General features: G+C 38.0%; 1 protein-coding gene across 1 annotated transcript; it reads right to left on the bottom strand.

Annotated features, from left to right (window-relative positions):
- Positions 1 to 3,513: 3,513 nt before the first annotated feature.
- Positions 3,514 to 10,980, bottom strand: LOC117058133 (vomeronasal type-2 receptor 26-like). The gene is made up of 6 exons (XM_033169076.1): positions 10,829 to 10,980; positions 8,560 to 8,737; positions 7,335 to 8,189; positions 6,445 to 6,672; positions 5,632 to 5,758; positions 3,514 to 4,415 (listed from the first exon to the last, which is right to left on the bottom strand). Exons 1-6 carry the CDS (start codon positions 10,948 to 10,950, stop codon positions 3,514 to 3,516), a joined length of 2,412 nt encoding a protein of 803 aa, XP_033024967.1. The 5' UTR covers positions 10,951 to 10,980.
- Between the last annotated feature and the right edge of the window lie 581 nt (positions 10,981 to 11,561).

An 11,561-nucleotide genomic window follows, 5' to 3' on the forward strand; every position in this document is an offset into this window, starting at 1 on the left:
GGCAATATGAGTGCCACATACAAAATCAGGCAGGAACACAAATACTGAGAGCACAAATAGTACCATATTGAATGAAAATCTACCTTCCACCCACCAATTTGATTCTTCTAACATGATTTCTGAAGTGGCAGGAACAATCACACCATAGTTTGACTTGGAAGCCCTGACAATGAAAAAAAGTCAGGTGGGTGGAAGGCTATAAATCTGTCTCTAGACCCAGCACCAAATGGAGCGAGGAATATTAGCAACATTATTCAGATATCATTGTTTTTCTGTGCTCACAGGATATCTATAGGGACTTAAGAAGAAGTAGAATTAACCATGGCAATTTTGATGATTATGGGCCACATGAGCCAATACAATTCAATTGTCATGGTAGGGGGACACAGCTGATACCAACAACATCCATCCTAGTTTTCATTCTGTTTCTCAAGTATCAATAATACTTTGAGAAACTTTTTATGATGTTGTTTGTACACCAAGTTTGGGCCAGAGAAGAATGAAATAGAACTTTGTGATGGCTGCTCACTCTTCAACACTGAAGTTCTCTATTGCAGGAAACTTAATCCTCCCCTGAATATCTCTTGTATTTCAACTCAGTGTTTCCTTTCCATTTCTAGCAATCAGGATTCGGAAAATGTGTAGAAAGACTGTGACTATCTGGCACCTTAGGGGTTTTATTTTTTGTTAACTAAAAACCCAAGTGCCATCAAGAAGCATCAGTCTCAGAGGTTAATTTCAAATTTTGTGCTTTACTTTAAAATTCACTAGAAATGCTTGCATTTTCTTGTCATTAAAACTTGCATTTAAGACTAATAATGCACATTATTTCTCCATTATTATTCTTTATTCTTTATTCTTTATTCTTTATTCATTTATTATTATTATTATTATTATTATTATTATTATTATTATTAAATTTATTATTTACTATTTATTATTATTATTTTATTATTGGGAAATTCACTTAGAATGTGTACATTACCTTGCCTTTAAAACCTGTCTTCAAGACCAAAAGTGCAGATTATTTCTCCACATTCCCACAATTAGTCTCCTCCAGAATTAACCTGCTTGGTGGGGTGAAGCTTCTGTACTAGCTTCCTGGAAGATGGGTTACTAATGCTTGCTAAAAGTGTGGAGGAGGTGGGGCATTCAAAGTAGTGGAAATGAACCAGGAACAAAGGGGGGAAATTCCCAACAAAATGAAGCCAAATGGAATAGAAATAGACAGTTTTAAAATGCAATTAATGCATTTGAAATATGATATCCTCTTCAAAACAACCAATGTATATCTACATATTTCCAAAGCAAAATTCCTTTCTGATGGCTGCTCACTCTTCAACACAGAAGCTCTCTATTTCAGAAACATAATCCTCCCCTGAATATATCTTCTATTTCCATTCTATGCTTCTTTTCCATGTCTTGGAGTCAGCATTCAGAAAATGGAAGAAGTGGAAGAAGACTGTGACTATCTGGCACCTTAGAGTTTTTTGTTTTGTTTTGTTTTTTGCTTTTTGTTAACTAAAGACCCAAGTGTGATTAAGTTCTGTGCTTTATTTTAAAATTCACTAGAAATGCTTGCATTTTCTTGTCATTAAAACCTGCATTTAAGACTAATAACACACATTTTTTTCTCCACATTCCCACAACCAGTCTCCACCAGAATTAACCTGCTTGGTGGGATGAAGCTTCTATACTAGCGTCAATCATTACCATTAATAAATTTGACATATGGTATTCTGTCCAAAACAAATAATGTATATCTACATATTTTCAAAGCAAAATTCAAACACAGAATGTATCCTGACATATCACAGTACAAAAATGTGTTTCAACCTTGATCTTTCTCTAATATCCACATAAGAACAATATGGTGTTTACAATGAAGAATACAGGAGGAAACCAAGCGTAGCACCACAATAATACAAATCTAGCCTTTGAATTACACACAAAATTGTATGAATGCATTGTCTAATCAAGTGGGATTTCAAATAATACAAGCTGCTCATTACAATGGAACAAGTTTGCTCTGCATCCACATAAAACTCCAAGGATAGACAGGAATGTTTGAGAGGCAAAGAAAGACAAAAGGGTTGTTGCTTGAGAGTAAAATTTTTCTGAGAGTCTGTTAAGGTGGGGGACTGGTTAAGTCCAGGGAAAGTGAGTAGTGATTTAATCTATATGCAGGTCCCAACTTTTGAACACAGTAAGTTCCCAGGTCATCATTTGTTAGGAGATTGTTTACATAATAAGCCAATGATACCCATTATTCCATATGAGAACATTTCTAATACATGATTTTCCCCTTCCCCACCATGGTTTCTTCTTAAAATGGCAGCAGCCAATTAGTAAATGAGAGACAAAGAAACAACTGGTTTGTCTGTTGTTTTCTGCTCCTGATCTGCCTGATATCCAGCTCCCTGATATCCCCTCCCTCTCTTCATGGTTTCTGCCACCAACCAGCAAAAGACAAACAAGAATGGAAGTGGGCAAAATCTCCTTTGTGGATATCTGAAACTGCAGTGTGTATACCAAGGATTAGGCATAATTATCTCTGTTCAGATAACTGAATTTTCACAAATGGAGCAGGCCAATAATAGGACATTTGTGCACTTTATTTTGCTGCTTTTATCCAGAAGTAATATACTGGTTTTCTGTAACTTTTGCACCGCATATCTTTTTCTTATAATGCCATAGATTTTCCGCCATTACTATGTACTTCCTTCATTTATCTTTGTGGTCTCATCTCATTTCTAACACTCTCATATCTAGAAGGAACTAATTTCACGAGTTGCAGTAAATTCATAAGCAGGGTAGAGGGGGTTGTGATGAGGGGTTCGCTCTGTTTGACCAGATCTTCTCCCTGTTTAGCACAAGACAAAGCGTGGGAAAGTCTTCTCCTGCCAACCCACTTTTCTGATCCTGTTGGTTCTTGCAAGTCACTTGATGTGAATCAGTTATTTCATCCTCTTGGGGTGTGTCAAGCATGCACTCAATTACAGTTTGGGTATGGTATTCTCTGAAGAGCAATGTGCTGCTGCATATTTTTATAAAATGTTCTTGCAGAATGAAAACAGCCCATCCTCTGGAAGAACAGAACCAGAACCATAATTGGAATAGGTCCCTTGAGTTCAGATGTTACCAGTCAATCAACCATTCATTAATTTAACAAAATGTATATACTACATAATCAACTAAAATCTCTATGCTGTTTGTAGAGAATGTAAAATTTGCATTAAAAACTCCACCAAAAAACCACATTAAAAACCAATTGACATGAAATTTATCAAGATACGAACAAAAACAGCATTTTAAAAATAAGCATACAACATTAAAATTCCATGCCTTGGTAAGCTTCTGGAAACAAAACATTGTTTACCAGTCACCAAACTAAAGACAGTGAAGACGCCCAAGATGGGTTCATCATCTAAACATGACTTAGTATTTTGCAGATGTTTATGGAGGCAAAGTTTTGAAATGAGCAAAGTAAAGAATAAGAAAAATTAAGTTCCTTCAGTTTGGCCTCTTTATCAGCTGTTTTCTTTTGTTCAAGTCAGGCCTCAGCAGAATAATGTAGCATTTGGGGAAAAAGATGCAGATCAGTAAGCCAGCACCAGAAGTCAAAATGGAGAAGATCTCCACAGCCACCATGTATTTCCCTTTTGTGCTCAGGTAGGTTGGGATAAAGGTCAACCATACACTGCAGAAGACCAACATGCTGAAGGTGATGAACTTGGCTTCATTGAACGTGTCAGGCAACCTCCTAGCCAGGAAAGCCACCATGAAGCAGATTATGGCCTGGAAGCCCATGAAGCCCAGGACACAGTAGAACATGGTGACTGAACCTTCATTGCACACAAGCACAATCTCTTCAGTCATTGTGTGCATGTCTAGATCTGGGAATGGGGGCGATGTTGCCAGCCACACACCACAAAGACTGGCCTGAATTAGGGAGCAGGAAAGAACAACGGTAATGGCCAATTTATTCCCCACCCATCTCCTGATACTGGACTCTGGCCTGGTAGCCATGAAAGCTAAAATCACAATGGTGGTTTTGGCCAATATGCAAGAAACCGCAACTGAGAATATGAAGCCAAAAGTAATCTGTCGAAGGAGGCAGGTCACCTTATTAGGCTTGCCAATGAAGAGCAGAGCACAAAGGAAAGAGAGCAGGAGGGATATTAGGAGTGCGAAGGTGAGGTCCCTGTTGTTGGCTTTGACTATGGGAGTATGCCAATACTCAATGAAGACTCTGAGTACCAAAAACGTGATAACAGATAAGAAATGAGCAGAAATAGCTAAACATGTTCCCAAAGGTTCTTCATAAGATAAGTAACTTATATATTTTGGAATGCAGGAATCATGTTGGTCATTTGGATACTGGTCTTCTGGACATTGAAAACACTCATCCATATCTGGAAAGGAAAACATGGTTTTCTTTAAAATAAAAACACTAATACACAGTGCACTGCAGTTTTTAAGCATTGATAGTATAAAGTCATTTTGTGGAAGAAGCATCTTCCTTATTCTAAATTAGTGTCTTTCTATTGGGGGAATCTTCTCATAGGAACAGAGGAAGCTGCCTTATACGAGGTTAGACTATTGATCTCTCTGGCTCATAATTCTCTCTGCAGACTGTCCATGGCTCTCCAGCATTTCAGACAGATTGAATCTAGGACCTTTTGCATGCAGATCAGATGCCCTAACATTGAGTTATGGATGATCTCTTTACCCAGTATTATGTCTGCAAAAAACGCAAATCAGCACTGATCCAGGAATGCCCTTCAGTCACCAGTTTGGATATAATTAAATACACCATACTCCTTTGAAATCATATACTATATTATATTATTCTTGTAATAATTATTATGATTTATTTCACTTAAATTTATTGCCAACCCTTCTCCATAATGTTACATATGGCTTACAAAAAATTAAAATATTACATTTTTAAATGTTTTGAAAGCTTAACAACAACAAAAAACAACTATTAAAAACCCTTACAAAAAGGTACAGTGCCGTCATTTGTTAAATCAACAATCATTATATCCTGTGTGTTTTTTCTTTAAAAAATTGTTTATGGGTCCTCTCCTTTTGACTCAAGAAAATCACCATTTTATAGTTCAAATCTGGAAAAATAAATACAGTAACTGGAGAAAAGTCCACCATCTGGAATAGCAATGAAACTGATGATTCACCGTGCTAGAGAAGAAACTAATTTTCTTTTTTAAAAAATCGTTTCTTCTCCTGTTAGATTCACAAAATGTTTAGGGGTATGCATACCCTTGCATCCCCCCACCCCAAAAGCATCATCTTTGAAATAGGTAAAATAAAAATAAAAATGCGTGGTAACAACTACCTATGTAACCTGACATATACACCAATATTTTGGAACAATTTGAATGAGCAGTATGCAACAAAATAGATAAGCCCGTGCAAGGATTTCTCTTCTCTTTGTGTGTTCTTTCCACACCCACCTAAGATCTGCTTTGGAGGGCAGAGAGAAAAGCTTACAGGGCTGTTCATGGACCGACAATGGAGGGGAAGGTTAAAAGTTATTGTCCGAGCACAACTAAGTAGTTGGATACTGTCCATTATATTTGAACAAATGCTTTACATTGCATTTCTTACCACTCTGATTTGAAATCTTCCCTTCAGGACATGGGAGGCAACCATAGCAGCAAAATGGCTTCCCTTCCAACTTTATCTTACTATACCCTGGATGGCAATTGTCATTACACACAGAAAGAGGTTGTGCCTGTCAATAAATAAAAGCAGAAATGTTCTTTAACGGCCTTAATTTCCATTTGGGGAGTTTTATATTTCAGCAGTTTCTTCACAGTTACAAATGGTTTGACCAAATTTTTTATTGCTGATTTTCTTTTTTAAAGAAGTTCTGCATCCTGTTTCTCTTAATAAGACCTCTTAATATGCAGCAGAGCAAATAAAAACACGATAAATTATCATTATTTGTTATCTTTTTAATTATGAATTGCTAATCATGAGGCTTCCTGAAACAATCTGCTATACTATAAAAACGATTCAAGAACCACTGGATCTATAATAACAACTAAAAGACTTTTATGAATAAAACAACAAATTCCCAAATAAAATCATTTCAAATCCAATGCTCTCATAACACTGTAACTCAGGGATATTCAATGGAGTTGAACATTGAAACACTCGGGACAGGTAGAAGAAAGAATTTCTACCTGCATTGCTTAGTTAAACAGTGGCACTCGTTCACACAGGACACAATGGTGGTTTAAAAGAGGATTAGACAAATTAATGGAGTGTAATGCTTATAGTGACTATGATGGCTGTGCTTTGACTCCACTGTTAAAGCTCATGTATTCCCCCCCCCCCCCAAAAAAAAGTGATTCTGGTTCTTTCCCCCCTGGTTGAGGAAATGCTACTTAGTACTGAAATGTGCACAAGATCTACCTGGTTAAACATGTTTGGCCAAACAATGACATCTGCAGAAATGGTGAACCCTTTATCCTTGGGAGCCAAGGGGTCTACTTTTCCAACTTTGACCCTGAGAAAGGACTGGTTTGGGAATGTGACCCAGTTTACAATATCAAACCCAGTGACAGCTTGCCCACTTTGATCAAAAGTAATTTGTTCCCCAGCACTGTTGTTAAACGAGGCACTTTTCAGATAATGGTGGATCTAAATGGAAGCAAAGGAACACAATCAAGAATACACAATAATAGGCAGATATACCGACGGCAGATGACCTTGTGGAAATTATGCTTAGTGGTCTCGCCTCCAGAAATCAAATCTAAGGAAAAAGTGAAAATAGCATGTAGATGTCAGCATTCTAGCCTTAAGACAAAAAAAACAACACAAAAAAACTTTGGTTTTGTAACAGACTTCTGGATCGGATTAAGTATGAGAACCAAGGTAACACTGTACTGACATTGTGGCTTTGGCCATTCATGCTCATTTCAACAGAGTGCCCATTCTCCAGCTTAACCTTCCCAGTGCTGACTTCGCTATTTTTTTTACAACAATTGTGGTGTTGGGGAACAACACTGAAATGCTATTCCAAGAAATGAAAGTTTTTGTGAGGAAAGGTTTGTACAATGATACTGCCTTAGACTGAGTCACTGTACCATTTTTCTCTGTGTACTATAAACATGGACTTGCAGCTTGTTGCATGAATTTTGTACCAGAGATACTACCATTCTAATTGAAGTTGCCAAGAACTGACCCTATATGCAAGTCCTATATGCAAAGCAGATGCTCTATCACTGACCTAGGGCACTTTCCTGGCCTCTTGGTAGATAGATGTGTTGTCCGATTCTTCATTAAGACACTCTGAATATTACCTGCCACAGCTGCTGATTCAGAGGAAGCCCTCTCCCATCGTATGCCATTTCTCTGTGTCTGACTTTGGATGAATGCATGGCTTGCAAAGCATGTGCCACAGCATAGACAGCATTATAGACAGTGTAGCTGTGGCCAGTCATGCTCATTTCAAAAACAGAGGAAGGAAGGGTCTCCAACTTCTCTTCTCCAGTACACATTTCCTCATCTGTGGTGTCATCCATGAGGAAAGAACATTCAAATGCCTTTTCCCAAAAGACCTTGATAAAACCATCATCCTTTTCCAAGGTAGGCTTTTTCATCTGAAGATATTCCAGGAATCCTAATACCTTCTTGGAAGGAACTGCAAAGGATAAAGCTCCATGGAAGGCCTCTAAGCCCATCATTCTTTGAAAGGGAACTGATGTGAACTCCATCTGGGCTGTCATAATCCAGACTTTACCTTTACTGTTCATTTTTATGCCGTCATATTCAGCAAGCATTGGACTGGCTCTAAGAATTACTGTGAGCTGAACGTCACCATGTATGATCACAGTGCTGGCACTGCTCCTCAGAATAATTCTGTTTACTCGAGAAAAGCCATTTAGGATTTCATCTAAGTTACTGGAAAAAGATTCTTTTGGCAGTTGTTCTATGAAATCGAAGCATATACCTCTTTGTGAAAACAAGGGAAGAACACTCTGTATAAATTTCTCTCCACTGTCACTACTTATAAAAAGCACCCCAATCCATGTCCACTTAAAATGCAGAAGCAGCTGAACAATCCCCCAGGTTTGATGGTCCTCATTTGGGAACATCCGGTTGAAGAAAACAGCTTCAGGGTTTCCATTGGTCATTGGAGCAGAGCCATATACAAGCTAAGAACAATAAAGAAAATTGGGAGATAGGACTGTTTTGTTTGAAATACTATTTCAGTTTCACAACTGCACCTGAGCCCTAAATGAATATCTACAAAATTAACCTTATCCAAAAGTGCCTGGAGCATGTTGGGAATTACCCAGTCAAGAGGAAAGAATATTCATCAATTATAATATCCACCCCCCTTCAAATGAAATAATGAGAAAAATTATTTACCTTGATTACATTTGATTTGACCTATGAACCGCTTGTAAGGGTGTGTCTTTATTGCCTTCAGTCCTGGTTTTTCTATCTCCAAATAGCATCTTCATAGACAAGAGCATTGGGGATAAATTATTTGTAAAACCATGTTTGATAAGCACATCCTACCTGTGGCATCTTGTAGATGCTAAGAATGTGTGCCATGAAATGACAGATGTGAGAATTTGGTCCTGTGATAACAGCTATTGCATTGTCTTGGGCATCACACTTGAAGTTAGGGATAAATCTTCCCTGTGTGGAGAGAAGGTCCATTGAAGCAAGGTAGGTCCAGCTTGCTTGGAAATAACTATTATACATGTGTGTCCCCAGGGTAATATTAGGCAACACTTGTGGATTTTCATTGATCTCCTTTATAGCATATACCAATGCCAAGATATGCTGATAGTTTTGGAGAAAGGGTCTGCAATGAGATTGGCATGCTGTGTCAAAGTGCATCTGCTTCTGAATATAAAATCTGTAATTTCAATATATGCTTGCTAATAATATTGCTTGTGGCCCTCCACGCAAACAGACAGAGATAATATGTTTGCAGCACAGAGAATTGTGAAGAAGCATTGGTCCTCATTCCTGTATTCGAGATTTCAACTTGTTTGGATTTAGAAACTTCTATGCATATGTACCTATATATTTATATAGTTGCATATCTACATATATAGTTTACATATGCAGTATATCACAGAATTGATTCAATATAAGGAATGCAGTGCACCCAATAGGCCCCTTTTAATAGATTGGGTCAGACGCAAACAAGCCTGAAAATTCCCGTTTACTCTAACAGGTATTGTGGAGGTGACTGCAAGCACAGTCTGTCATCTGAAATGGTCACCGGTTCATGCTGGACATATGGTAAAGGAAATCCACAGAAACTCCAATCATCTCTGGTAAAGGTACTAGATAAACAACTAAATCATACTCAGTAATACATTGACTTTATCGAGGGAGGAGAAGGAACTTGGCGAATGAAGTTAGCAGGTTTAGAATTAATGAATGATAATATCTAGTGCAATAATGAAAGCATAAAATTATACACATAGAGATGGGGTACTAAGTCACTTCTGTAACATCCAGGTAGACTCCCTGCTACTCCTAAAACCACATCAAGGTCCTGGATCTGGTCTTCCCTCCTTTCTTCATATATTATAAGTGTTGAATGTTCTTGCGGTGTGACAGGATGTGCAAGACATTTATTACCTTTCTGACATTTTAATGTCTCTGTGTTGATTGTGAACAACTGATTCAGATGGCTTTCTAGGCGAACAATACATATAACTATTTGGATGAGCTTGCTCACAACCTGAATGCCATATAACGTTTCAACCATAAATTTTCAGCAACCAACAGTTTTAATTTCCTGGCTCCTGCATTTTTTTCACTTTCACTATTTAAATTTGGCACAAGGCCCTATGGCATCCAGATTTGTATAAAAGTTTGAGGTGGATTTATAATATCTTGTGTAACAAAGGTAAAAACGGACCCCTTGAAGTTAAGTCCAGTCAAAAGTGATTATATTGTTGCGGCACTCATCTCACTTTCAGGCTGACGGAGCCAGTGTTTGTCCACAGACAGCTTTCCGAGTCATGTGGCCAGCATTACTAAATCTCTCCTAGTGCAACAGAACACTGTGACAGAAACCAGAGTTCACGGAAATGCCATTTACTGTCCTGCCACATCGATACCTATTTATCTACTTGTACTGACAAGTTTCGAACTGCTAGGTTGGAAGGAGCTGGGACAGAACAACGGGAGCTCACCCCATTGTGGGGATTCGAATCATCCACCTTCTGATTGGCAAACCCAAGAGGCTCAGTGTTTGAGACCACGGCGCCACCCGCATCCCTATGTAACAAAGGACATCACTCCAGGAAAAAAAGCAGGAAAACTGTCATTGGTGAGGGAAAGATGAGCCGCCAGAGTTCCTGTGCCCTCCATATACTGGGAAGAGCCTTGCGGTGAGGGAAGGTGGATGGTAATAATTTCTGCATTTGCTATCAAACTACCCAAAATGACTATTATATCAGCTGTTGCTGCTGCTGCACTGAGGCTATTCCTACCACTACTACTAATAATTCCACTATTAAATTAAGCACCTCAAACAGCAACATAACCTGATCAAAGTTTTGTCTATCTACACCTCACTAATGTATCATTCCTGCCAAATTCCATCAATTATAACATGTGGCATGGAAATCCTGAGCCCTTCAATAAAATTACCTGGAAAGAGCTAACAAAAAAAATTGAGATGCAGCCACATCCAAGAGTAGTCTAAAAGTATATCGACTGCCATTTTGCCAGTCATTCCCCACCCATATAAAACGAAAGACATCACATCAGCATGCCTGTGGATATTATGATATGATTAAAAACAGCTACTTCGTACATGATCTCATCAATCAGTTTCTCAGATGGATGTCCTGTGAAATCCATTTGATCAAATGTCATGTAGATCTGAGAAATAATTCCAGCAATGATGAGATCTCCTGAACGATAATACTTGTGCATAATAGAAAGAGGAATACCAACAGTGCATGTGGCAATAGGAGTGTCACATCCCAGATCAGGCAGGAACACAAATACTGAGAGCACAAATAGTACCATGTTGAATGGAAATCTATCTTCCAGCCACCAATTTGACTCTTCTAACATGATTACCATAGATTGATTTGGAAGCCCTGACAATGAAAAAAATCAGTTGGGTGGAAGGCTATAAATCTGTCTCTAGACCCAGCTCCAAATGGAGCAAGGAATATTAACAACATTATTCAGATATCATTGTTTTTCTGTGCTCACAGGAAATCTATAGGGACTTAAGAAGAAGTAGAATTAACCATGGCAATTTTGATGATTATGTGCCACATGAGCCAATACAATTCAATTGTCATGGTAGGGGGACACAGCTGATACCAACAACATCCATCCTAGTTTTCATCCTGTTTCTCAAGTATATATATATATATATATATATATATATATATATATATATATATATATATATATATATATATATATATATATATATATATATATATATATATATAAATGTTCCCATTGCGTGCGCGTCGGACACCACCTTGCTCCGTAACCGCCGCACCAAATCTCATCAAATTAGGACA

The sequence above is a fragment of the Lacerta agilis genome, chromosome 14 (genome assembly GCF_009819535.1).
Source record: "Lacerta agilis isolate rLacAgi1 chromosome 14, rLacAgi1.pri, whole genome shotgun sequence".
Lineage (NCBI taxonomy): Eukaryota > Metazoa > Chordata > Lepidosauria > Squamata > Lacertidae > Lacerta > Lacerta agilis.